At 59.5% G+C, this 27167-nt stretch overlaps 1 protein-coding gene across 5 annotated transcripts; it reads left to right on the top strand.

The window, feature by feature from the left end:
• Nucleotides 1–26287, top strand: D2HGDH (D-2-hydroxyglutarate dehydrogenase). 5 transcript variants are annotated; one of them, XM_061412949.1, is made up of 10 exons: nucleotides 1–204; nucleotides 1999–2425; nucleotides 7438–7495; nucleotides 8770–8909; nucleotides 9586–9779; nucleotides 11079–11247; nucleotides 13192–13335; nucleotides 14546–14688; nucleotides 16432–16597; nucleotides 25180–26287. In XM_061412949.1, exons 2-10 carry the CDS (start codon nucleotides 2065–2067, stop codon nucleotides 25437–25439), a joined length of 1635 nt encoding a protein of 544 aa, XP_061268933.1. In that variant the 5' UTR covers nucleotides 1–204; nucleotides 1999–2064; the 3' UTR covers nucleotides 25440–26287. The 5 variants fall into 5 exon arrangements, with proteins under 5 accessions (XP_061268933.1, XP_061268932.1, XP_061268935.1 ...); XM_061412948.1 differs by lacking the exon at nucleotides 1–204 and adding an exon at nucleotides 507–575; XM_061412951.1 differs by lacking the exon at nucleotides 1–204 and adding an exon at nucleotides 528–1077.
• Nucleotides 26288–27167: the final 880 nt, after the last annotated feature.

Here is a 27167-nt window from a genome sequence, read left to right on the forward strand (position 1 = left end):
GTCAGGGCCTTCCTGAAGTGGGATCGCCACCGAGCCCAGATCCTAGGCCCCCTCACTTGAGTCACTGGGGTTCTCAAGTGCTTCGGGGTGTCCTAGGGCTCTGCCTGCAGTGCATTCCTGACCCGCAGGGATGTCTGCCCTTCTGCCAGAGTCGGGGCCAGGGGACCCGGGCTCTGGGTGCCAGCGTTCCCCGAAGCTGAGAGGGTGAGTCACGGTCCTCTGGGGACCCCTTAGGAGGACAGAATTACGCTCTGGAGTCAGGCGGGATGTACACGTGGGCCAGTCCTCGTGGAAGGGGTGGGAGGGTGTGCAGGGGCCACGCTAGACGGTGCCAACGCGACTCAAGCCCAGCTGTCCTTGCGGGGGAAGCTGGGTGAAGCCGGACATCACGGGGAAAGGGGCGGGGCCGCTGATGGGCGGAGTCGGGCAGAGGGCGGGGCAGTGGGGTGGACGGAGCCAACAACAGGGGCCAGGCCTGGGTGGGCGGGGTCCCCGAGGGCTTCCGGCGCAAGCGCAGTCCCGCCAGCCCCGCCCACTTTCCGCGGCGGCGCGAAGCCTGCGGCGGGGACGCGGACGTGAGTGCGTGCGCGCGGCCGCTCGGGGTCTCGGTGGAGGGGCTGGGGGCGGCGGAGGCGTGCGGTCACGGGCGCCCATGGGGCCCTCGGATCCCACCGCCCGGGCCGATCCGGTCACGCGATCGCGCAGGCTGCGCGCCCCGGGCCCTCCGGGCGAGCCTGGGTCACTCTGCGTGCCTGGGGCGCCGGCGCTTGGTCGTCGGCCCCTGGCTGGGGCGGCCGCTCCTGGTTCCCCGTGGCCCCCGGTGGTCCCCTGACGGCCGTGACCCCAGGCGCCCGGCCCTCGGCGGGAGTCCGGCCCCGAGCTCGCTGCTTACCTGTCCTGCGCTGCCCTGAACAGGCGGGGTTGGCCTCCGCGCCTCTTTTAAGCCTCACCCCCACTGGTGCAGCGCCTGCTGCCTCCAGGCACCCAGGGGCTCTGATCGTGTCCTCAAGGTCATTCGGAGGTGTGACCCCGCCGGGGGCGCTGCCCCTTGAGCCGCCCAGGTGGTCTGAGCGCCAGGTGAGCTGGAAGCAACCAGAACACCGGTGCGCCACACTGCTCCCCTCCCCGGGGGTTGCCTGGCGAGTTGCGCACTCCCGGGCCCCCAGGATGGGGGCCCAGAGGAGCTTCCCTCTGTCCCCCGGTTTTTGTGAACTTGTAGCATATCCACAAACATAAGACATATTATTTTAACCACTTGTTCCCTGGTGGCTCTGTCTTAAAGATTCCACCTGTACATTCAGGAGACACTGGTTCACTCCGGGGGTCAGGAAGATTCCAGGGAGAAGGAAATGGCAACCCTCTGAAGTGTTCTTGCCTGGGCAATCCTAGGGACAGAGGAGCCTGGCTGGCTACAGTCATGGGGTCGCAGGGTCGGCGCCGCTGAGAGATTAAACCACCGTGTGTGTGTGTGTGTGTGTGTGTGTGCGCGCGCGCGCGCGCTCACTCGTGTCCGAGTCTGCGACCCCAGTCCATGAGCTGTATAGCCCACCGGGCTCTTCTGTCCAAGGAATTCCCCAGGCAAGAATACTGGAGCCAGTTGCCATTTTCTTCTCCAACGGCTCTTCCTGACCCAGGGATTGAACGCACGCTTTGCACCTCCTGCATTTGCAGGTGGGCTCTTTCCTAGCTGAGCCACCAGGGGAGTGGCATCTGTCCCTCACAGCACCTTAACTGCTCGTTCCTTGTGAAGGAAGAGGGGCTGAGAGGGAGACGTGGTTGTTGCAGATGTTAAAGCTAACACAGGTGGGGGTGGGGGTGGCCTCCGCCAGGGGTGTGCGTCTTGTGACTTCTCAGGGTGACTCCTGCCAGGGGCTGTGCTGCGTCAGCTGAAGGCCTCGTGTCCCTTGTGCCCACCTAGCCCGCTTCTTCCGGGTGGTCCAAACCTCACTGCCACCGCAGCCGTGGAAGCCACTGTGGGCCTGTCTCCCCACCCTGCAGGTGCTGCCTTTGTATCAGCTCCATGCTGTTCCAGAGTCATAGGTCTGACCACTTTGTAGGGCAGGAATGATGATGCCCCGTCTGGTGCCCCGGTGGCCTGCGTGGCTCTTCTGCTGGCGGGCAGCCTGCATTCAGGGAGCCTCTGTGAGACAGAAGATGTGGGCAGGGCCGTCCAAGATCCCTGGGCTGGGTGGCCCGCGAGGGGCCTGGGGCACCAGCCCCCTGGTTCCACGAGGCAGCTGCTCAGCCTCCTCCCGCACTCCTGAGGTGACGCTGACCCCGGAGCGGTACCCTGTGCGGCGGCTGCCCTTCTCCGTGGTGTCTGAGGACGACCTGGCCGCCCTGGAGCGAGTCGTCCCTGGCAGGGTCATCACAGACCCGGAGGAGCTTGAGCCTCCCAACGTGGACTGGCTGAGGACAGTCCGAGGTGAGTGAGGGTCTGTTCACAGTTCATGCTTGGGGTGGGCAGGGTTGAGGAACAGCCTGGGATTCCATGTGGCCAGCGGTGAGCACTGGGTGCAGGAGCTCTGGGCGGCGTCACAGACGCTTTTCTGATTCAGGACATCTGCAAATTAAGATAAAACAGCTGACCGCCCCCCTGACCCCCCAGCTGCTCTGAGGGGTGTGTGTGTGTTAACTACTACTCACTTCCTCGCAAGGCGTCAGTTCAGTTCAGTTCAGTCATGTCTGACTCTTTGCGACCCCATGGACTGCAGCACACCTGCCTCCCTGTCCATCACCAACTCCCAGAGTTTACTCAGACTTATGTCCGTTGAGTCGGTGATGCCATCCAACCATCTCATCCTCTGTCGTCCCCTTCTCTTCCCGCCTTCAATCTTTCCCAGCATCAGGGTCATTTCCAATGAGTCAGTTCTTCGCATCAGGTGGCCAGAGTATCGGAGTTTCAGCTTCAGCATCAGTCCTTCCAATGAATATTCAGGACTGATCTCCTTTAGGATGGACTGGTTGATCTCCTTGCAGTTCAAGGGACTGTCAGGAGTCTTCTCCAACACCACAGTTCAAAAGCATCAATTCTTCTGTGCTCAGCTTTCTTTATAGTCCAACTTTCATATCCGTACATGACCACTGGAAAAACCATAGCCTTGACTAGACGGACCTTTGTTGGCAAAGTAATATTTGCTTTTTAATATGCTGTCAAGGTTGGTCATAGCTTTTCTCACAGGAAGCAAACGTCATTTAATTTCATGGCTGCAGCCCAACGCCTGGGCTAATATATAACAAAGAACCGCAAACTGGGCTCAATCGACTGGAGTGTCTGCTCTCTGTTCTCAGGTGTGGGTAGGGCTCCCTCTAGTGGAGGGTCCCTCCTGCCTCTTCCAGCTCCTGGGGCTCCAGGTGATCTTGGCTTGTGACAACATTTTCCAGTCCTTGTCCCTCCTCACACAGTCTCTCCCTGTGTTTCCCTCTCTGTTCTCTTATGAGGTCACCTGTCCTTGGATTGGGGTACCACCCTCATCAGGATGGTCTCAACTTTAGATCCTTAATTACATCTGTAAGGACCCTTTCTCCAAGGAAGGTCACGTTCGTGGGTTCTGCAGGGTGGGGTGTCTATACGTCTTTTGGGGGGCCTGTTGTGCCCTCTGCAGCTCGCTTGGGCAGGATGTGGGCCCTGCAAGATGGCCTGGCTGCCCACACCCCCACAGCAGCTTGGAGATTCTCCTTCTGGACCCAGCTTGCCTTCCTGAGAGCAGGTTTCCTGAGGCCCTGTGTAGTCTTCCTGGTGCTCAGATGGTAAAGAATTTGCCTGCAATGCAGGAGACCCAGGTTCGATCCCTGGGTCAGGAAGATCCCCTGGAGAAGGGAATGGCAACCTACTCCAGTATTCTTGCCTGGAAAAGCCCATCATGGACAGAGGAGCCTGGCGGGCTACAGTCCATGGGGTCAGAAAGAGTCGGACACGACTGAGTGGCTAAGACTTTCAGTTTTGTGTTTTCTCTTGAAGTGATTTCAGAGGTAACATGACCTACTTAGTTATAAAAACCAACAGTGTCTTTGCTGCATATTAAGAAGATATGCAAGAGAGTTCCATAAAAACATCTATTTCTGCTTTATTGACTATGCCAAAGCCTTTGACTGTGTGGATCACAATAAACTGTGGAAAATTCTGAAAGAGATGGGAATACCAGACCACCTGACCTGCCTCTTGAGAAACCTGTATGCAGGTCAGGAAGCAACATGGAACAGCAGACTGGTTCCAAATAGGAGAAGGAGTATGTCAAGGCTGTATATTGTCACCCTGCTTATTTAACTTATATTTGGAGTACATCATGAGAAACACTGGGCTGGAAGAAGCACAAGCTGGAATCAAGATTTCCGGGAGAAATATCAATAACCTCAGACATGCAGATGACACCACCCTTATGGCAGAAAGTGAAGAGGAACTAAAAAGCCTCTTGATGAAAGTGCAAGTGGAGAGTGAAAAAGTTGGCTTAAAGCTCAACATTCAGAAAACGAAGATCATGGCATCCGGTCCCATCACTTCATGGGAAATAGATGGGGAAACAGTGGAAATAGTGTCAGACTTTATTTTGTGGGCTCCAAAATCACTGCTGATGGTGAATGAAGCCATGAAATTAAAAGACGCTTACTCCTTGGAAGGAAAGTTATGACCAACCTAGATAGCATATTCAAAAGTAGAGACATTACTTTGCCAACAAAGGTCCGTCTAATTAAAGCTCTGGTTTTTCCAGTGGTCAAGTATGGATGTGAGAGTTGGACTGTGAAGAAAGCTGAGTGCCGAAGAATTGATGCTTTTTGAACTGTGGTGTTGGAGAAGACTCTTGAGAGTCCCTTGGACTGCAAGGAGATCCAACCAGTCCATTCTGAAGGAGATCAGCCCTGGGATTTCTTTGGAAGGAATGATGCTGAAGCTGAAACTCCAGTACTTTGGCCACCTCATGTGAAGAGTTGACTCATTGGAAAAGACTCTGATGCTGGGAGGGATTGGGGGCAAGAGGAGAAGGGGACGACAGAGGATGAGATGGCTGGATGGCATCACTGACTCAATGGACGTGAGTCTGAGTGAACTCTGGGAGTTGGTGATGGACAGGGAGGCCTGGCGTGCTGCAATTCATGGGGTTGCAAAGAGTCAGACACGACTGAGCAACTGAACTGAACTGAACTGAAGAAGATATGGAAGACAAGCTGTTTACAACATGATGACATGTTTAAGCCTGAAATGCCGGACACACTGTGTCCAGGTCCTCAGGCTGGGCCTGGAGCCAGCACAGTCCAGACTGAAGGCGAGCCCTGGAGGGTGTGCTGGGCTCTTGGCTCAGACACGGTGGGGGCCGTGCTGGTGGTAGGAAAGTTGAGTGAGGCTCCAGATCAGAGTGCAGCATCAGGAGCAAGTGGAATTGGGGCGTAGGCGCAGATAACTGGCCGGTCCTGACCTGTGGGGAGGGTGGAGGCGGTGGACGCCCTTCTGCTGGGCGTCTCTACCAGGGTGCCCTTGAGGAAGGTGCCCAGGCCTGTCCTGCCCTCAGAGGCAGCCCCGCCCTACCCAGAGCTCCCTGCCGAGCGCAAGGCAACGTGGTGTCTCTGATACCGAGATAGGAGGGAGGTCCCTGAGGAACGTGGGGGCCCACAGTCCCATGGGCAACGTGGATGCTGGGCACAGCTTGTTCTGCGGGCCACTTGGCTCGAGGAGGTGGCTCTGAGTCCTGGAGCAGAAAGTCTCTGTGGCCTGACCAGCAGGCTCCTGCCGAGGGCGGGGCAGGAGGTTTCAGCTCTGCAAGGTCCCGTGAAAGCAGACCCGAGGCCGTGTGTGCTGACCCCGAGGTGTGTGCGCTGACCCCGAGTGGTGTGTGCTGACCCCCAGGTGGTGTGCACTGACCCCGAGGCAGTGTGCGCTGACCCTGAGTGGTGTGTGCTGACCTTGAGATCTCTGGACATGGACTTGACTGGGGGACCAAGAGCCGGGAGCACTGCTGTGTTTGCGTGTGGGATGAGGGTGCCTGGATGAGGCCCTGGGGTGAGGAGGGTGCCTCCCGTTCCTCAAGGCCAGAGGCGCCTTGAGTGAGAGGGGACTGCAGGGGAAGCAGAGCAGAGGCAGGAAGGCTCAGCAGCAGTGGGGGCAGCTGTTCCAGGGACAGTGGGCAGACGGTTGACAGAGAGGACAGGGGGCAGACAGCCTCCGGGAGGGCCTGCAGGGGGAGGGTCCACTGAAGTTAGGCCCTTGGAGCCCTGGGGATGCTCCTGGCAGGTGGCGGGCAGGATGAGGAGGGCTGGATCAAGGGTGGCCCGCCTGTGAGCACAGCAGGGTGTTCAGAGGGGGAGGGAGGCTGCAGTGGGGGGTGATGGCGGCGGCGGTACCCCAACCCTGTGCGGCTGGCCCTTCTGCCTGTCCCCTTGCCAGCCTCTCCAGGCTGGACGTTCCTTCCCTCCCGTCCTGGGAGCTTCCCCAGAGTTGGCCTCTGATGACTTCTGCTCTGGGCTTTGCTCTCTTTGTAGCCTCCCCTTACTAACACAATGGACCATTTTCTTACCCTTTTCCCCATTAGAAAGGTGACTCCGCGGGGCGGGAGAACTTTGTTTTTCTCTCTGTGCCTGTGCCTGCACACACGGTGGGAGCTCAGGTGCTGAGAAACACGAGTGAATGAAACCGACAGGAGCCTCACGGGCGACCAGGGTCCCGGGACTGTGCTGCCCTGAAGGGCCTGGAGGCCTGACAGCCAACCGCCTGGCAGACACAGTTCATTTGATGAAAAGCAAGTGAGAAACGGCTTTCATAATAAGAAAATAAGCTAGAAACTACAGCCTGATCTCAGAGCACCGTAAAAGTCAGTGACGCAGCAGGAAGATGTGCGAGACAGCCTCCTGTCCTCCTGCAGCCTCTTAGCTGCTTAAAGCACTTTCCGCAAAACTGAGACCGTAGAGAGAAACTTGATTGTCTTCGAGGCAGTGGTCAGGAATGCCAACAGATAAGGCTGTGACTGGGCATCAGATAACTTGTGATAACCAGGAACTGAGAGTGCACAGCCTGCACTGCTGTGGACAGATGGCCAAGATGATAAATACACGAGGTGGGGAAGGCCCCTTCCTGGAGCAGGAGATGGGTTCATGAGTGCGGGAGAATGCGTGCATTTGGAAGCATCCGCCCAGAGAACAGACTCGGGTGAGGATGATCCACAGACACTGAAGCTCATGGGCGTCGTCAGCTCGCAGGGCGCCAGATGTTCACGTGTCCTCAGGTGTCCCCACACGACACAGGTTCCTTCCCGGGGAAACCCAGTCACTTGCAGTGGAGAGGACTCCAGGCCCCTGCCGCTGAGGTCCCCGGGCCCAGCTCCAGCCCACGGGCTGCCCCGGGCGGGCCCTCCTCCTCAGGGAATCGGGCTCTAGGCCTGGAGGCTGGCGGGCTAGCTTCCTCGGGAGACGGGACGCCCCTCCTGGGTGACCGTGGCTTCTGTCCCACAGGTTCCAGCAAGGTGCTGCTGAGGCCGCGGACGACCCAGGAGGTGGCACACATCCTCAGGTAGGCGCCCTGCCCGCCCCACTCCCTAGTCACCAGCGCGGGGCAGAGAGCACGCGGACCCCGCGGCCACGCAGGCGGGCCCGGGAGGGCGGGCTGAGCAGGGGAGGGCGGGGCCGAGCAGGGGAGGGCGGGGCCGAGCAGGGGAGGGCGGGGCCGAGCAGGGGAGGGCGGGGCCGAGCAGGGGAGGGCGGGGCGACGGGAGGGCGGGCCGAGCAGGGGAGGGCGGGGCCGAGCAGGCTGAGCGGAGCCGCGGCCTCCAGGGGGCGCCGGGCAGCCTCGATGCCCAGGGCAGCGGCGGGCACAGGCCTTTTCTTGAAAAACGCTTGCTTTGAGGTTTTCAATCCCTACACGCTCGTGTTTACTATAGAAAAATTGGAAAACATAGAAAGCCATAAAGAAGAAAAAATTGCAAAAGCAAAAATTTCCTCTCCAAGTGTAACCGCTGATGACATTTTGGTTTGTCAGCTCAGCGCTTTCCTGCATGTGTGTGGGTTGTTAAGCATCATCACATTATACCTCCCGCGTCACGGTCTTTCCCTTCCACGTGGCAATGCCCGCGGTCTGATTCCTATTCCACGCCACTGTCGATGCGTGGAAGGTGAGCGCCTGAGAGTGCTCTGTCCGCGCTGCCCTGTGGAGGTGTGTGCAGGGCCCCAGGAACCTGGCGCTGCTCCGTTTGAGCTTTGCTGGAGGCTGGCTGCCTGGCAGGTGGCTCACGTGACACAGGTGGGCAGCCTGCCCCTCGGGGTGGGCGCCCCAGCGTGCAGATCCTGACCCATCAGGGCTCGGTCCCTTCAGGTCCTTGCTCGGTAGGAGGCTGGCTGGGGATGAGGTGCTGCTGGCGACTCTGACCTGGCTCTGAAGGGCAATGGGCAGGGGAGGGGTGGGCAGCCCAGGATAAGGGGGAGCAGAGACGTGGGGTGGGGGGCAGGAGGGGCCCTGAGTGCCCAGGGCTGCAGCTGTTGAGGTGAACAGGCAGGGCAGCAGTGGGCACTCTGTCTGCGCTCGGAGGAGCAGCCTCGGGGTGGCCTTGGCCTCGTCCGTGACCTGGGAAGGCCATGGCCGCCTGCTCCCCCTGCAGTTTGTGGGGTCACTTGCCCCTCAGACTCCCGTCATGTGTGGGGACGGAGGGGACACCCCCTCGAGGCTGTGGCAGGAAGTGGCCTGGCTCAGTGGCGGGAGAGGCTGGGGTCTCACGGCCCTGATGGCGTCCCCCCAGGGTGCTGGCGTGGGAGTCGGAGAGGGTCCTGACCCTGGTCCTCGGTGTGTCCCAGGTACTGCCACGAGCGGAACCTGGCTGTGAACCCACAGGGGGGCAACACAGGCATGGTGGGCGGCAGCACACCCGTCTTCGACGAGATCATTCTGTCCACCGCCCTAATGAACCAGGTCCTCAGCTTTCATGACGTGTCGGGTAAGGCCGGCTGCCGCTGGGCTGGGCTGGGCTGGGGTGAGGGGGGCCCGGGTCCGGCGTGGGGGGACGAGCAGCCACCCCTCTGCCTTAGCCAGTCGCCCAGGCCCCTTGGCACTTGGGGTGACTTACACCCTGGACTTGAGCTGTTCTGTGGCCCCTCCCGGCCACACCGACCCTTCCTGAGGCCTGCGGGGCGTATAAGGGGCTCCACGGTTTTGAAGCTCCAGGCCCCACAACTGTGTAGGTGCCTCTCGGGCAGGACCCCTGGGCAGAGCATGCTCTCTGGCCAGGGCGCCTGGACACTGGGGGGCTGGGCAGAGCCCCAGGCTCCACCCACTTGATGCCAGCAGCATCTCCAACCCAGATTGTCTCCAGACTTGTCACATGTCCCCTGGGGCAGAATCCCACCTGCACTTGAGGGCCCTAGCCTTGTAGGAGCCCCTCTTCACCGCTCCCTTTAGTGAGCCTGTGTGTGTAAGCCCTGTTCCCCCGACGTGGCCTCACTGGCCTTTCCTCTTTTCTCATAAAGGCATTTTCTTGGGGAGGGATGGGGCATACCCGTTTTCCTCCGCGCCCTGGTTCCTGGGCGGACGGATGCCCCTCCCGGGCTTTTTGGCCTGCTGGGCCCCCTGGGCTGAGCCTGAGGGCCCCTACGGGGGCTCTGCTTGCTCGGCAGGGGTCCTGGTCTGCCAGGCGGGGTGTGTCTTGGAGGCGCTGAGCCAGTACGTGGAGGAGCGGGGCTTCATCATGCCTTTGGACCTCGGGGCGAAGGGCAGCTGCCACATCGGGGGGAATGTGGCCACCAACGCAGGCGGCCTGCGGGTCCTGCGATACGGCTCCCTGCGGGGGACGGTCCTGGGCCTGGAAGTGGTGAGCTGGGGACACTTGCCGCCGGGCACTGGCCCTGCTTCCGGGGACCTGGCTGGACCTGCTCTGGTTCCTGGGTTGGTCCCAGGGGGCTGTCCTTTCCAATGGTCGTCATGCAAGGTCTCTGGTGAGACCCCCTGGCTCAGGGGTCAGGTGCACCCTTGCTGCCATGCACGGGCACCCGGGGTGCTGCAGGCCCAGCTCTGGTGCCACCCTCTTGGGCCTCAGGTGGGCAAGGAGGCCACCTCTGGGTGCGGCCTGGTCTCCACTGGGCCCCACCCGGGCCGTGGGGGTTACACGCAGCACCCCACTCTCCGGCTTCCAACGAGGCGATGACGCACCTCCTGCCCCCGTGAAAGGCTGCTGTGGGAGCTGTGGCCCTGAGCAGGTTCCCGGACTGTGGCATTCCCCCTGCCGGCTTTCCTGGGGCTTGTGCCCAGAGGAGCCCGGTCAGGCCTCCGTCACGGCTCCAGGGGTTCTCTAAGGCCCAGACCCTATGTTTACCCAAGGAGGGGCCACTTCTGTCTGATGAATCGCACGGTTCCTGTGGCTTTGTTCTCTGGCTGCAGGTTGTTTTTTATTGCAAGTATCTTGCAGGCTTTTGCAAGTTGTTTCACTAAGCTTTTGACTAATTCACCAAACAAGAGTCAAACGGGATTAGAGAGCTTGACTGAGCTGCCTGGGGATGAGGAGTGCAGGGATGGGGACACTGGTGCACTGCCTTTCTCTGCCTTCCTGCGCCCCGGGTGCTCCCTGCTCCACCCAGGTGCTCTGTGCTCCACCTGAGGTGCTCTGGGCTCCGCCTGGGTGCTCCCTGCTCCACCCAGGTGCTCTGTGCTTCGCCTGGGTGCTCCCTGTTCCGCCCATGTGCTCCATGCTCCACCCTGGGTGCTCCCTGCTCCACCCAAGTGCTCTGTGTTCCACCCTGGATGCTCCTGGCTCCACCCCAGGTGCTCCCTGCTCTACCTGAGGTGCTCTGTGCTCTGCTCAGGTGCTCCAGGCTCTACCCGAGGTGCTCCCCGCTCCATCTGGGTGTTCCCCACTCAACCCAAAGTGCTCCCCGCTCCACCCAAGGTGCTCCCCGCTCCTCAAGGTTCTCCCTGCTCCATCCCGGGTGCTCCCCACTCAACCCAGGTGTTCCCCCCTCTGTCCTGGATGCTCCCTGCTCTGCCCTGGGTGCTCCCCACTCCACCCTGGGTGCTCCCTCATCCCGCTCCTCCGCCCTGGGGCTCGCTCTCAGGGTGCACAGGGTGGTTTGGCCTCCCCAGGGCAGCGTGGGGCCAGTGCTGATGCCGTCTCTAGGTGCTGGCCGACGGAACCGTCCTGAACTGCCTCACGTCTCTTCGAAAGGACAACACGGGCTACGACCTGAAGCAGCTCTTCATTGGGTCAGAGGGCACCCTGGGGGTCATCACGGCCGTGTCCATTCTGTGTCCGCCCAAGCCCAGCACTGTGAACGTGGCCTTCCTCGGTAGGCGCCCTCCACCAGCCTCCGGGGGAGTCTTGGGTGGCACTGCCTGCAGCCCGCGGGCCGCCCCTCCCGTTCCTCCTGCCTCTCCTCTCCCCATGGCCCGGGACCTGGCCTTGGTGCCAAGGTGGGGTCTGGGCTGGGCACACTTTATTCTGTAAGAGGACCGGGGCTTCCTGTGTCTCACCCACCCGCTGTTTGTTATTCTTAAATAACAGCTTATGCTGTAGGGTAAAGACCAAACGGAAGTAAAACCAAAAGAAGATAAATCAGGAGAGCCGGGTTTGATCCCTAGGTTGGGACGATCCGTCGGAGGAGGGCATGGCAACCCACTCCAGTGTTCTTGCCTGGAGGATCCCAGGGACAGAGGAGCCTGGCAGGCTGCAGTCCCTGGGGTCACACAGAGTTGGATGTGTGTGACTTTCAGTGAAAGACACTGAGTGACTTTCATTCCCTTTCACTCACTCATGCCGTAAGGTTCGCAGGGAAGCGGTGTTTGGTGCCAGGTCCAGGGCCGTGTCTGTTCATCTCGGGGCCGTTAGTCCACCTGGTGGGGCCAGCGGCTCGCCACCATCTCTGCAAGCGCGTCGGGGTCCCCTCCAGCTGCGTGGCTTCTCGACTCCCCTGCCCCGGGGCACCCCGCCTCCAGCCGCTCAGCTTCTCGACTCCCCTGCCCCGGGGCCACCCCCTCCAGCGGCGCGGCTTCTCGACTCCCCTGCCCCAGGGCCCCCCCTCCAGCCGCTCGGCTGACTCCCCTGTCCCGAGGCCCGCATGCGTGCTCCCTGTACCCCTCCTCCCCTGCCGCCGTCCACCCGCGCCAGGCTCTGGGCCCCGCAGCCTTGTCCTGATTCCGTCCGTCTGTCCCTTCCGTCGCGCTGGTCATCACTGTAATTCCACGTTTGCCCTCCTGCTTTGGGCTTTCCCGGCCCCGAGCTGTGAACACATCCTGGTTGCTCTGTCGTGGATGCCTGGGGCTGTGAGTCCCTGTTGAGTCCATGTGAGTCCATGCGAGTCTGTCTGGAACGTCTCCCTCCTCCCCTTTCCCGGAAGCTGGCCCCGGTGTCTGGTGTCTCCCATCCTGTGGGAGCGGCGCTCCTCACGGCTCCATGGTCACCGGTGGCGGGTTGGCGTCCCCTGCAGCCGCCATGAGGGGGTGTTTCTCTTTCTTTGGCCGACGTAGAGATTTCCTCTTTTCCTTTGGTCTTTTATGGGTCCCGGTGTGTCTCCTGTGAGAGTGCGTTTCTTTTTCTTTCTGAAACTTCCTAAACCCCTCACTTCCGGAAGCTTCCCTCCACCCCGTCCTCAGCAGCTGCCCAGCCCTCTCTCCCCCCAGCACGGTGGTCAGATGCACGAGAGGACCTTTCAGGTGGTCAGTCTCCACGTGTCGTAACCGCGCAGGTTTCCCTCCAGTCCGGCTCTGTGTTGTGTTCTGGCAGCTTTCCTCCGATCTGTCGCCAGTTCGCTCAGCTCTCTTTGCTGGGGTTCACAGGCCACCCCCGGCTACTCCTTGGCCCCACAGAGTGGGTCCCACCCCATGACCCTCCTCCCTGCCCTCCCCGGGACCCCTCAGTGCCTCCTCATCCCTGCCGGGAAGGGCCGAGCACACCCCCGTGCCCACCAGGGCTTCTTGGCCTGCCCTGCCTGCCTGCACACCGACGTCCATGCTCCGCCTCGGGCGCCTGGCAGCCAGCCCCGGGTGCTGGGGCACCGTGGAGAGCTGGGGTCCGGGAAGTATGCCCTGAATGGCTTGCGGGGCCCAGGGTGTCATAGAGACACGGCCAAGTTGCTTCCCGAGGGGCCGGTTTCTGGCCACGTGTTTGTGACTTTCCAAGTGGCCGTTGGCCGGGCAGGTTGGTTTTGCTGCTTGAAGGGCGGGCTCGGGTGGCCTGTGGCGAGGCCTGGTGCCTGCATGCCAGTCTGCCTGTCCTCTCACCGCGCCCGTTGCAGGCTGTCCGGGCTTTGCTGAAGTTCTGCAGACCTTCCGCACCTGCAGGGCAATGCTGGGCGAGATCCTGTCTGCGTTTGAGTTCATGGACGCTGAGTGCATGAAGCTGGTCAGGCTCCACCTCGGTCTCTCCTGCCCCGTGCAAGGTACTGTCCCTGCCTGCCTGTGGGCAGCGCCCACCTCACCTTTGGCGCCGTTTGGCATGTGGGCTGATGGAAGGTGCCAGGCCTCCAGCCCGTCCGTGGAGTAGAGGTGGCAGGGAGTGTGGCGGTTCTGGTGTCCCCGTCGCTGTTGAGGGCAGGGTTCTCCCTGAGGGCCCTTCCCCTGCAGAGCTGGGTCAGATGCTGACAGTTGTGCTGGAGCCCCGGGGTCTCTGGAACAGCCAGACGCAGTCAGGACCCTCCACCGGCTCCTCAGCTGGGAGAAGTGTCCCCCTACAACGTGCCAGCCACCAGAGCTCAGCCAGCTTGTTCCGACTGAGCCGACGAGCTCGTCACACCTGGTTCTTGGGCCCGCACGCTGTGTGCATCTGTGTGAACCTGCACAGCTGCAGGTGCTGGCGCTCTCGCTCCTGAGACTGACCAGAGGAAGTGGGCCTGGTCTCCCCCCAGGCCGCCCCCACAGAGCCGCAGCCCTCGGCAAGGGCACCGATTTTCCCCTTTCTGGAGGCTGCAAGTCCAGGACCAGGGCTCCACGGGGGCTGGGTGCTGGTGAGGGCCCTACGTGGTGTCTTCTCTGTGTGTGAGGGTCTGGAAAAGTGGAGGGTCTCTTGGGGTGGGGGTGGGGAGGCCCCTGGGTGGGTGGGGAGTCTCTAATGGGATGGAGGGCCCCTGGGGGGTGTGGAGGCCCCTGGGGGCGTGGAGGGCCCTGGTGGGGCATGGAGGGTCCCTGGAGGTATTGATGGCCCCTAGGGGGTATGGAGGGCCCCTGGGGGGCGTGGAGGGTCCCTGGATGGACAGAGGGCCCCAGGGGGCATGGAGGGCCCCTGGGGGGCATGGAGGGTCCCTGAGGGTATTGAGGGTCCCTGGGGGTGTTGAGGGCCCCTGGATGCACAGAGGGCCCCCCGGGAGTCATCGACCACGGCAGGCACCACACCTCCGCTCACCCTGCGGTTTGATGAGAGGAGCCCTGTCCTCCACTGCGCGATCCCAGCCCCAGCATTCCGGCTCTGCCGTGTCTCCGGGGGGCACTGTCTCTCTTACAGTGAAGGACCTGTCTTTTAGCCACAGTAGCCGGCGGCTGCTCTGTGGGTGACCCCAGCGCGTCGGGAGGTGCTGGAGCCCCCTGGCCCCGGCTGTCCCGCCCTGGCCTTCCCCTGACCGCCGCCCCCTGTTCACCCTGCCTCTGCTCTTCCAGAAAGCCCCTTCTACGTCCTCATTGAGACGGCGGGCTCTGGGCCGGGGCACGATGCCGAAAAGCTGGGCTGCTTCCTGGAGCAGGTGCTGGATTCGGGGCTGGTGACCGATGGGACCCTGGGCAGCGACGAGAGGAGGATCAAGGTGGGTGATGCCCCGCCCCCACTGCTAAAGTGAGAGGGGCTGCAGCCGGGGACCTGCCTGCTGGCTGCCTCACTAAAACACACTTGGTGTCAGGGCCTGTGGATGGGGGGCGGCTGGGCAGGGCGTGGGGGGCTCCCTGGGAGGGGCTTCACCAGAGGGTGAGGAGAGTGGGCCTGGCATGGAGGAGGCCGCTGTCACCGTGCGGGCCTGGGAGCTGGGTAGCCACGGTCACCATCCAGGGACATGGGACCTTAGAGGCTGCAACCCATCCTGTTCCCACCTGGCCCTCTGGTCTGGGTTCCCGGGAGGCCCTCACCTCCTGACCCAGGATTTCAGTCCTGCTCCCCGTCCACCACCTTCCTGTCAGCCACTCTGTCCACTCCTTCCTGAGGCTGGGCTTGCTGGGCTGAGTCCTGGGGGGATGGGGGGATGGGGCCTGAGTCCCGGGGGGATGGGGCCTGTGTCCTGGGGGGATGGGGGCTGAGACCTGGGGGGATGGGGCCTGTGTCCTGGGGGGATGGGGGCTGAGACCTGGGCTGCGTCCTCTCCCCATCAGGGCCCAGTACTGGGGCTTGCCTCCCACGCTTCCCTTGTTCCCCCCTAAACGCACTCTGTCAGTTGCCTGGGAATGAGGAATTGTTGGGCCTCGGGCCTGAGAGCCGGGCCCTGCCCACTCCGGGCACACGGCCCGCGTCTTCTGATGGAGGGCCCGGCTCCAGCGGCCCGGGCTCCGTCTGGGTGCACTGAGCTCCAGGCTGCTGTGCGGGGTGGGCACGGCCAGAGCGGGGCTCCTGGGCCATCTGCCAGGGGAGGGGTCCCAGCCAGGGGCCACGCTGCCTGCCTCAGTGCCCTGTTCTCAAGCATTGGCGTCCGGGGGCCTGGAGGTGGCGCGGGGTGGGGGTCGGGGGCGCTTGGGCCTGGACGGGTTGGGGAGCAGCGTCAGCTGTGCAGGTGCACAGAGGGGTTGCAGATGGAACGTTCTAGAGAGGCTGGGTTTGGAGCAGTGGGCAAGGTGAGTGGATAAGGGGCCCGCAGCTCTGTGGCCGCGCCGGGACGTGAGGGCTTGAGGAGGCCGCATGGGGCGGGCAGGGCTGCCGGGCTCAGGCCAGGCATGTGGCCAGGCCCCGGGTATGGGAGGAGCATCAGGCCAGGGTGATGGTCAGGGAGCCCAGGCGCGGGAATGGCGTGACCCACAGTGCTGAGTGACTGGGGAAATGCACACACCCGCTGGGCGTCCCGTGCTGGCGAGGAACTCAGGGGGGATTATTGCACCGTGGGCTTGTTTAAAAAGAAATGAAGAAAAGGATGTTTTCCCTTACCCAGAAAGCTGCCTCGCCTCGAGGTTTCCTGCGATGTGGAGGGGGGGGATGGAGGATGGGGGGGACCAGACGGGACAAGCCTAGGGACGCCCTCCCGGGTTGTCTGTGACAGGACAGGACGTCATGGGGTGCTGGGAAGGGTGCGCAACCGTGCTGAGGTCCCCGCCTGTGTCCCCGAGCTCCCCCGCCCGGCCAGTCCCAGGGTCACAGGGTCAGCGCTGATTGTCTCCGAGGGGCCCTGGGTGTCTGCCCTCAGGGGCCCGCCTGGCTACATCTGGGGCCCCCGTCCAGTGTGCGTTCTCAGACGGAAGCCCCGCCCTTGTCATGGCGTGGGACGTTTTTGTCACCCGGGGGTTTCCTCCTGACCCCGGGGTCATCCTGCAGCCCTGCCTGCTCTGGGTAACAGTGCCTGTCCCCCCTCCAGATGCTGTGGGCACTCAGGGAGAGGATCACTGAGGCCCTGAGCCGTGACGGCTACGTGTACAAGTACGACCTCTCGCTGCCCCTGGACCGGCTCTACGACCTCGTGGGCGACCTGCGTGCCCGGCTCGGCCCAAGCGCCAAGCACGTGGTGGGCTACGGCCACCTGGGTGAGCACAGCCCGCAGGGTGGGGGGCGTGCCTGGGGTGTCCCGGGAAGGCCCGCCCTGGGAGCGCGGGCTCGGGGCTTGGCAGGGGCGGGGGCCGGCCTGATCACGGGGGTCTCATGTTTGAGGATGAGCTCTGACCCTGCCCTCCCTCCAGATGAAAGGGTCTTAAAACCAGTTCCCGTCATTATTGTGTGCAGAAGAGTCACGCTTATAAGTTATTGACTCACATGAAGGAGCAATTTCATCCCCCTTGATTTTCAGCAGCCTTTGGGACCGGGTGTCTCAAAGCCCCGTCTGTTCACAGGTGTGGGGGTGACCTCTGCCTGGGGCCTCCACTGTCCTTTTCATAAGGTGGGCTCAGTTCCACCTCCCGGGACTGTGTGGGGGGGCCCTGAACGCGTCACGTGGTGGAATTCCACTCTGGAAATTGAGCGTGATTGCTGATTTCTGAATGCTCTTTTTGCGTCTGCTCGGGTGCCGGGCTCCGGTTTCCCGTTGACCCCTGGGGCTCATCTCTCTGACCTGGGGGCGAGTGGGTCTGTGTGTCCGGGTCAGCCCAGCATGACGGGGACCCTTCTGTGTCTTGTCTGACCCCATTTACTGACCCCGCGGAGGAGCTCCTCCGTCCCGCCCTGTCTGGTTCCCTTTGTCTGTGCAGGCTGGAGGTTGGTCTCAGAGTCATAAAGCGACCTGGGGGTCATCTCTAGAAGCGTCTGGCAGGTTGGAATCACCTCCTCTTTGAACGTTTAGTAGCTTGCAGATGAAGGTGCTTGGGCCTGAAGTTTTCGTTGGTGATTTTTTTGAGGAGATTGACTACAACGCACTTTCTTTCGTAACTACAGGACTCTCCGGCTTGCCTTTTCTTCAGAATTGACTGCTCATCTTTTTCTGGCCTTTGTCTGTCTCTCCTAAGATCCTGAGTGTTCTGGCGTTGTGCTGTTCTTATCCTTCGTGCCATGTCCAGCACTTGCGGAGGGGGACTGTCTAAGTCCGGATTCGGATTGTTTCTTATCTGTACAACCCGAAGGTTGTGAATTCAGTTTTATTTGGGACTGTACCGAGAGCTCTAGGCGGGGAGCGGGCTCTCGGACGGTGCAGAGGAGGGGAGGGGGCAGGGGAGCAGCCAGGATACGTCAGAGTGTCGTGCTGGGGCCAGAAAAGCCCGTGTGGTCAAACATCACAGTGTTGCTGCTCCTCACAAAGCCGGGCGTGCCAAGGCGGTGACCTCAGTGCTTTCTGTGCGCGGGGAGATGCGGGCACCTGGGCTGGAGATCATTCGTTCCGCGTGGCTCTCGCCGGTCCCGGGCCAGCGTGCATCCTGGTTTCCGCGCAGGGCGGTGGGTGCAGGGGCTGACGGCCGGGTCCTCGTAACTGGAAGGGAGGGGACGGCCCCGTCCACACCTCCGTCTCTCTTGTTCAGGCGTTTATCGATTCTGCAGCCTCTCCAGAGAGTCAGCGCTGGGCTTGCTGGGCTTCTCCGTGTGGGTTTTCCGTTGGGCGCTTTTCTCGCTATTTTGTCGCCAGCTCCCGGCATCACCGCTGCTCTTCTGACTTTATAATGAAATACGTAGCTCACTGATTTTCAGCCTTTCTGCTCTTCAGTGTATTTAAGTTTCCCTCCATGTAAGCACACAGGTGGTGTTTGCTGGTTTTAGAAAGTACCTGTTTCTTGCCTCCTCAGACTTGGCAGCATCCAGGAGCGCCCGCAGGACTCACGAGGGCCAGATCCGGCTCCAGGCCCTTGTGTCCTGTGACCGAGGCGCTGGCCCTGCACGCCCGGTACTTCAGCTCGCTCTGGGCGTCTGCTGCCCTGGGCGCTCGATGCCACCCCTCTACAGAGGACTGGGTCGGGGACGGCCAGGTGCCTCCCTCTGTCCCGTCTCTGCCACTGCCCGGGTGTTTCCCGTGTCTGAGGGTGCTCTCGTCATCTTTCAGTTCTGAATGCTTTCTGATTTCCCTCATCATTGCTTCTTTAACCCGCAAGGTGGGCAGAACTGTGTATTTTAACTTCTAAACATGTGGGACTTTTCCATCCACTTGAAGGCCGTGGGCTTGCTGTTGACCATGCGGTGGATGGAGGACTGAGTGGAGCACGCCGCTGGTGAAAGTGTGGTCCCTGCCTGGGGCGCCGCCAGTCTCCCTAGCTGTTTGCCAGGTGCTGAGAGCAGACCCTCTGGATCCCGTCTGCCCTCTGTGCTGCCAGCGGCCCGAGTCCACTTAACTGTCAGCTGCCGAGCGAGCCCCCCACCCCTGCAGTAAGGGTGGGCCCCCTTCTCCTGGTGCCTTGGCTGCTTCTGAAGGTGGAGACCTGGGTTGTCAGTTTGATGCCTAGAGCTCGGTCTCTGTGCACCAATGCCAGATCAAATCTCAGAGGCAGAGTTTGGGGTGAAGTAATAAAAAGTAGATTTATTGCTTTGCCAGGCAGGGCTGACACGGTGGGCTCCTGCCCCCAGACTGTGTCCCACGCTGGGAGGGTCTGCTGAGGAGTTTATGGGGACGGTGCAGGGCAGGGTTGATGATTGATAAGGACCAGGGTGTGAGCCGGGCCTGCATTCCTTTAGCCTGGCGTCAGGTGTCTCCTGAGCTTCTCCAGATTAGCAAACTGGGATCCTCTGTGGAAGGAAGAACCTGACAGCTTCCACTTTTAGGGGCGCTTAGTTCTGTAAAGCTCAAAGATACTGTCATATGCGTCCCTTGAGGTGCAGCTGAAACCACGTACCTCAGATTGGGACGTGAACCCATGTAGTGGGGGCAGGGACTCGAACCCAGTCAAAATCCATGGTCTTTTCTGTCTTGTTTTTTCAAGTTGTTTTCACGTGTGCTGTGTGACTTTTGGGTTTCCCCATTGGCTCAGCAGTAAAGAGCCCACCTGCAGTGCAGGAGTGGCAGGAGCCACAGGTTCGATCTCCGGGTCGGGAAGAGCCCCTGGAGAATGGCCTGGCAACCCACTGCAGTATTCTTGCCTGGAGAATCCCAGGGACAGAGGAGCAAACTAAATATAGTCCATGGAGTCGCAAAGAGTCGGACCTGAGTGAGCAGCTAACCGTGCAACATGTGTGTGATGTTTAAAAGCTATTGATTTACTTTGGGCTGTGCTAGGTCTTCACTGCCGTGTGGGCTTTCGCCAGGTGTGGGGAGTGGGCTGCTCACTGCAGTGGCTTCCTTGTTGCAGAGCACAGCTTCAAGGCCGCCTCTGGCGCGTACAGGCTCAGGAGCTGCGGCCCTTAGTTGCCCTGCGGTGTGCGGAGTCCTCTGGGACCAGGGACCAAGCCCACGTCCCCTGCGTTGGCAGGCAGAGTCTTAATCGCTGGAGCACCGGGAAGTCCACCTGTGGTCTTTTAACTAAGATTGCACACCTGGTCTCAGGACTTAATGACGCTCAGGTTCTTGATGCCTCGTTGCAGAAAGGATTCAGTGGGAGACAAAACGGTCAGTAAGAAGTGGGTTCATTTAGAGAGGGACACGCTGCAGTGTGGGCCACCTCAGAAGGGGAGAGCCAGTGTGTATTAGGTGAGTAATTTCATAAGCTAACGAGTGGGAGGATTATTCCAGCTGTTTTGCGGAGAGGCGGGTTTCCAGGAACTGGATCACGGCTGACCTGTTGGTCTCTGTGGGTCGCCCTTGGACCTGTTGTGCTGGTGGGCCAGTGCTGGCGTGTTGCGATGACGTGTACTGAGGCCCAAGGTCAGGTGGAGGCTGACGCGTAGTCATTTTGGGCCCATCTGGCTCTGATCGTTCCAGGCCATCTCATTCTGTTAAAGGTCGTGCCCACGCCCTGCCCCTGCCGCTCTATTGTTCTTGCCTGCTCCTCCCTGTCTCTGCACCCCTCCCCTCCCTGGTTAGCAACTGTTCCAGTCTTCCCTTTGGAGCTCAGGGAAGGTCATGGAGGCTGAACAGAGAGACCCCACAGGGTCCTGCTCAGTTTCAGGTAGTTAGACTTGTAGGGCATTTTAGCAAAGAACAGTACCTCTTTGGAGACAGCATGGATGAAGGAAGAGGATGGACGTTCAGGGGCAAAGCCTGGAGCTGTCCCGGGTGGCGACCCTGCCCTTGCCTGGGGCACCTTTACACGCTCTCGTCCTGCTTCCAGGTGGATGGAGGGCAGGGGGCTATTCTGTGTCTCTTTCTTCTCAGTTGCCTTCAGCTCAAAATAATCCTTATGCCAAAGTGGCCTGTTTTGAGGTGGCACGTTTTGCTGCCCTTCATTTATAGAGACTGTACAGTGACCTGGATTGGTCTCACTTTGGGCCTTCTATTTGTCCCCATTTCTTCTATTTTTTTTTTACTCTGATTTGTTACCTTCTTTGCCAACAAAGGTCCATTTAATTAAAGCTATGGTTTTTCCAGTAGTCATGGATGGATGTGAAAGTTGGAGTATAAAGAAAGCTGAGCGCCAAAGAATTGATGCTTTTGAGCTGTGATGCTGGAGAAGACTCTTACAAGTCCCTTGGACTGCAAGGAGATCCAACCAGTCCATCCTAAAGGAGATCAGCCCTGGGTGTTCATTGGAAGGACTGATGCTAAAGCTGAAACTCCAGTACTTTGGCCACCTCATGCGAAGAGTTGACTCATTGGAAAAGACTCTGATGCTGGGAAAGATTGAGGGCAGGAGGAGAAGGGGACGACAGAGGATGAGATGGCTGGGTGGCATCACCGACTCGATGGACATGAGTCTGAGTGAACTCTGGGAGTTGGTGAAGGACAGGGAGGCCTGGTGTGCTGCGATTCATGGGATCGCAAAGAGTCGGACACGACTGAGCGACTGAACTGAACTGCTTTACCTTCTTTTGGCTGGTGTTTATCTCACAGAGTTTGTTTCCATTTACTAACAGGAAACTGTGCCCCTCTGATCTCCCAGCAGTATCCCTAGAACTGTGTCTTTATCAGGGAGGTGGTGGTGCTGTTGTTGCTTAGTGGTGTCGGCTCTTTGTGACCCCCTGGACTGTAGCATGCCAGACTTCTCTGTCCTCCACTGTTTTCTGGAGTTTGCTCAGATTTGTCGGGAGCCGCGTTAGGCGTTACTGACAAAACAGAGGCACGGCCCCACCCCCTCTCTTTGTCCCGCAGGCACGGACCCGGGATGAAGGAGTTAGGCCTTGTGATTCTGACTTGTCTTTTCCTCTCCTCGGCTGAGTTGACTGAAAAGAAGTACTAAGGTGCTTATTGTTCTTGAGAGGAGCATGAGAAGGTGCACACCGCCTTCTGCAGCTGTGCTCAGAAAATAATTCATTAAGTTAGTCATTGACATTTGTTCAAGGACTTTTACAAAAGAGTGTTCAGGGTGAGCACATAGGCCGCAGCTTGAGGCCATGGGAGGGAGTGCTATCTGAAGCCTATTTGTGAGGAAAATGTTTATGGTAAAGGAGTTTACTGAATTTAGGGCTTAGAAATAATTACAATAGTTAGAAGTTAAAGATTTAAGGAATGTTGGAATGTTAGCATATTTTACTATAGCTTATAGAGGTTAGGAATTTTAGAGATACTATAGCTAGAAGCCTTTTTAAGAGATAGTGAGCTCAGGATGTTAGGGGCAAACAGGATTTAGGAAGATAAGTAGTAAACTGAGGAATGTAGTATGAGTTACAATGTAATCACAAGTTAACTATAGGACACATTAGAGGATGTAGATAATAGATGGTAAAGCTGATTCCTAGAGAATCACTGAAGCAGGAACTCTGTTTGAAGGGCAACAATGATTTATGGAGATAATAAATCTGGGTGAGAGAGAACTGAAAATGTCAAACCTCTGACCTAATGTTTTTGTAAAAGTACAAAAGAGAATCTTAAACTTGAAATAAACAGGCAGTCCAAGAAAACCGAGAGGCTGTCTCGTTTCTCACCAACACCACTCACTCCTTCAGGTTGAATCCCTGGCTGCTGGAGCTGGACTCCAGCACAAATTCATGTCGTTTGAGTTGGTGATGCTATCTAACCACCTCATCCTCTGTCGCCCCTTCTCCTCCTCAGTCTTTCCCAGCATCATAGTCTTTTCCAGTGAGTCAACTCTTCTCATCAGGTGGCCAAAATATTGGAGTTTCAGCGTCAGCATCAGTCCTTCCAATGAATATTCAGGACTGATCTCCTTTAGGATGGACTGGTTGGATCTCCTTGGAGTCCCAGGGACGCGTAAGAGTCTTTTCCAGCAGCACAGCGTGAAAGCGTCAATTCTTCAGTGCTCGGTTTTCCTTATGGGCCAGCTCTGCCGTGTGTACATGACGACGGGAAAAACCAGAGCTTTGACTATAGGGACATTTGTCAGCAAAGTGATCTCTGATCTCTAATACACTGTATTTGTCATAACTTTCCTCCAAGGAGCAAGCATCTTTTAATTTCATGGCTGCAGTCACCATCTGCAGTGATTTTGGAGCCCCCCAAAATAAAATCTGTCACTGTTTCTACTTTTTCCCCTCTATTGGCCATGAAGTGATGGGACCGGATGCCATGATCTTATTGAGTTTCAAGCCACTTTTTCAGTCTCCTGTTTGACCCTCATCAAGAGGCTCTTTAGTTCCTCTTCACTTTCTGCCATCAGAATGGTATCATCTATATATCTGAGGTTGTTGATATTTCTTCTGGCAAAGTTATCAGGGTGGTCCTACCTTAAAAGAGTTGGAGATTAATCAGTATCATGACCCTCTTCCCAAACAGTGTGGCAACCTGTGTGTCAGCCTGGCCGGGCTGTGTGCCCAGATGCTTGGTCAGACGTCAGTCTGGATATTGTTGTGAAGATAGTTTTAAGATGAGATTAGCATTTATCCACAGACCTTGAGTAAAGCAGGTCACCCTCCCATGTGGGAGGGTCTCACCTGATCAGCTGAAGGCCCGGGCCACGGGACATGGACATCCCCCACGGAAGAGGCCTTTGGACCAGAGCTGCAGTCTCAGCTCGTCTCTGGGTGTCCACCTGCTGGTTGGCTCTGTGGATGCTGGGCTAACCATGTCCCCACAGTCATCTGGGCCAGTTCCTTACAGTCAGCTCTCTGTCCCCCACCCCTGGACACCACTGCTCCCCTGAGAGCCTGGCCAGTCCTCGGAGCAGGGAGCCTGGGGCCCTGTCCCTTGGGCGCCATCACCCACGCCGGGTCGCTGTGTCTGGAACGTGCCCCAGCGCCGTGACATCCCAGCCCTGGTGGCGGTGCTGTTGTTACTGCCGTGTGAGCCCGTGTCTGAGCAGACTCACCCACACTGCGGGCCCGTCTTTGGCCTGGTGTCACAGCCCTGCCTTTAGAGAGTCCTGTGGTCTGGGAAGGCAGGTGGCCGCATGCCATGGGTTTTATGAGCCTGCTCTTCAGTGGTTTCTCCGCAGTGAACTCTGAGACTCTGGTCTGACAGCCTTGTTCTCTGCAGAGTGCAGGCGTTGCTAACTGCTGTCGGCAGGTGGCCGGGGACCAGCGGGGCTCCACGGAGAGAAGTGCGCTTTAAGATCTGTCCTTTGTCCTGGAGTTCCTTGGCTTCTCTCAGCGTTGTCTGGGTGGGTCAGTGTCTGTCAGCTGGAGTCCGTGGGCTCTGCTTTCGAACACCGCTCCCCTGCTGTCCCTGTGGATACCGTCTCCCTGCCCCCCAAGCATCCCCCGCAGGCTTATGGCGCGGCCTGTCTCTCCCATCCGCGGGCCCAGATCTCTGCGTGCTTGTCTGCTTTCCATTCTGCTACATCTCTCTCTGCTCGTTGACATTTCAGTGACCATCTTTTTCGTTTCTAGAAGATTGAACTGGATATTTAAAAGCTTTCTCTGGTCTGTGTTTTATATTTTTTGCTCATGTTTTTTTAAACACATGAACCATTTATTTTCTCTTTTTGGAAATCACTGGATCGCAGGTCTTCGTGGGTCTTGGTCATCATGGTTTCTCTTCTGTGTGTTTGTAATTTTTGTCTTAGGCTTTGTGTGGTGTGTGTGTGTGTCTTAGGCTTTTATCTGTGGGGATTATTGGAGGCTGAGTTGGAGGTAATTTGCTTGCACAAGGAGTGGGGAGGGCCCTGGGGCCATGTGGATCCCCCAGGCCCCTGCAGGGGGTGTAGGTGAGTATCAAAGGAGCCCAGCTTCTCTCTCTGTAGTGCTTCGCTTGTTTTCAGAACCTTCCCCCCCGGGTGTGCTGTGGGAACCACATTTGGTGGGAGAGGGGTCCCTGGTTTGCTCCCTACGTTTGACAGATGTGCATGGGGGAGGGGGCATAAAAAGTCCCAGCTCATAGGTTCAGTGGTCCAAGGTCACTGGGTCAGAGGCTGCAGGTCACCCGGTCAGAGGCGTCCTGGGTGCTGGGGGACCCGGGTCTGCGGCGGCCTCAGTGGTCCAGCTGGGCTCGGGCAGGTTGGGTGGATGTTTGTCCATCTCAGGCGGGGGCCCTCGGGGAGGGGGGTCTGTGCGGGTGGGGTGGGGGGCTGGGGAGAACTCGGAGAGAAACGTGTGTGTGGCCAGGGGCGCTGCGACCTCCGGAGGAGGGGAGTGACCACTGCCAGGTCAGTGGCCAGTGGTGTGAAGGGTGGCGGGGTGGGGCTGGGGGCTCTTGGGAGTGGGGGCCTCGGGGAGGAGAGGGCCTCAAGGGGCAGAGGAGGCCCTGCTGACCTGCGCATCCCTGCCCCTCCAGGGGACGGGAACCTGCATCTCAACGTGACGTCTGAGGCCTTCAGCGCGTCCCTGCTGGGCGCCCTGGAGCCCTACGTGTACGAGTGGACAGCGGGGCAGCGGGGTAGTGTCAGCGCCGAGCACGGCCTGGGCTTCAAGAAGAAGGACGTCCTTGGCTACAGCAAGCCCCCTGAGGCGCTGCAGCTCATGAGGCAGCTCAAGGCCCTCCTGGACCCCAAGGGCATCCTGAACCCCTACAAGATGCTGCCCACCCACGCCTGATGGCCCCCTGCAGCCAGACTGGGGGCCTCCATCCGGTTTTGGTGTTGCCCATGGGGTGGGCCCACAGAGCCTCCAACCTGCAGAGCCTGCAGCAGGCTGGATGACTGACCGCTTGGTCCAGGGGGCTGGAGCTGGCCCCGTGAAACCCAGGGCACGTGGCTCTCTTGGCAGGAGTCTTCTGGAGCCCTGCTGTTCTATTGGGTGGACAGAGAGCTGTCCGTCCACTATGCCTGCCCACTGGACAGACACTCCACCCCTCCTCAGGTCCTGGACAGGCCAGGTGGGCACACGGTTCTGCCCACTCAGGGTCGACCAGGTCACCCCTGCTTGCCTGTGGCCCGTGGGATCCTGCCTTGTGGGGTACGTCCCTGAGAGGACGGTCATCCCACTGGCCCCCCACTTGGTGCAAGCCTCTGAGGGGCCCCGGGCAGGGGGATGAACTCTATGTGGGTAACAGGGCACCGAGGCGGGTCCATTTGCGCTCTGACCAGCAGAGCTGAGACATCGGGCACTTTCTGGATGACAGCTGGTCCCCTTTGAGCCGGAGGAACAGGCGTGCCCGCCCTGGGTACGTCGCGTCCCTGTTTGCTAGAAGGCCCGGCGGTTCAGAGGCCAGCCACCCGTTTCTCGCACTTGCTGTGACGCGTCCATGGAGATGTCTTTCCGGTTCTGCTCTGACCACAAAAGTCAGTAGTGCCAGGTGAGAAGCCCCGCCAGCCACAGGCATCCTGTCACCCCGAGCGGGCGCTCCCCCGGGGCAGCTGCTGGGGCTTGGAGACGGTCTGAGAGGCTGCAGTCGCCTTCTTTCTGGTGCCGTGAGCTTCCAATAAAAGTGTAATTAACCAGCATCCTCTCCTCCCTTTTGTTCCTAGGAAAGTGGCCTCACGAGCTGGGTGAAGGGCCCGTGTACCGCGTTCTTGAGCGCTGGAAATTCAGGGCCCTGGGGCCTGACCACCCGTGTGTGGGGGCGTCCCTGCACCGGCGCCTGGCCCCACGCCATGTCCGCCGTCCCCCACTGTGTGACTGGGAGGCCCGCCTCATCGGCCCCTGAGGTGTGGCCTCTCGTGGCTTCCTAACGTTGCCAGAGGCGGTCAGGTCCTGTTTGCAGTGTGCAGTGGGGGCCGTTGTGCAGAGACCTCCCATAAGAAGTGTTAGGACTCAGCAAGTTTATTTTAGAGAATTAAAGTAAAATGCATGAATTATTAGAAGGCTTAACACTTGGAGGCATTTTCTGCTACAGTAACAGCAGGGCTTTGAGAAGGTGGCTTAGTGACTGGGGGTGGGAGGCAGCAAATGGCAGGGGAAACCCCTGCTTCCTTGCAGGACAAAGCTGGCCCGCTCGAATGTCAGAAAGTGAAGCGGCAACCTCTGGCCCTGCAGTTTGCCGCTGGGACTCACCCTGCAGCGTTGACCTGTGTACGCACACACGGCACATGAACGCACGCGACACACGAGCACGCAGTCGGCTCACGGGCACACGTGGTGGTGGGCCGTGCCCCCAGGCCATGCACGAAGCGCCGAGTGCAGCTGGGGTCAGTCAGCAGCTGGTCGCTGGCCGTGCGCCTGTTGAGGAGGAGGCGAGCGTGGCCCTTGAGGCCCTTGGGGAGAGGAGGGGACGGAGGGCAGCTCACTGCTGCTTCCAAGAAGGACGCAGACCCTTGGACGCCAGTTCCAACAGAACCTTCCTGCGTGGAGACCGTGGCGGGGCCTCACTTTGCAGAGGCTCTG

The sequence above is a fragment of the Bos javanicus genome, chromosome 3, assembly GCF_032452875.1.
Source record: "Bos javanicus breed banteng chromosome 3, ARS-OSU_banteng_1.0, whole genome shotgun sequence".
In the NCBI taxonomy this organism is placed as follows: domain Eukaryota; kingdom Metazoa; phylum Chordata; class Mammalia; order Artiodactyla; family Bovidae; genus Bos; species Bos javanicus.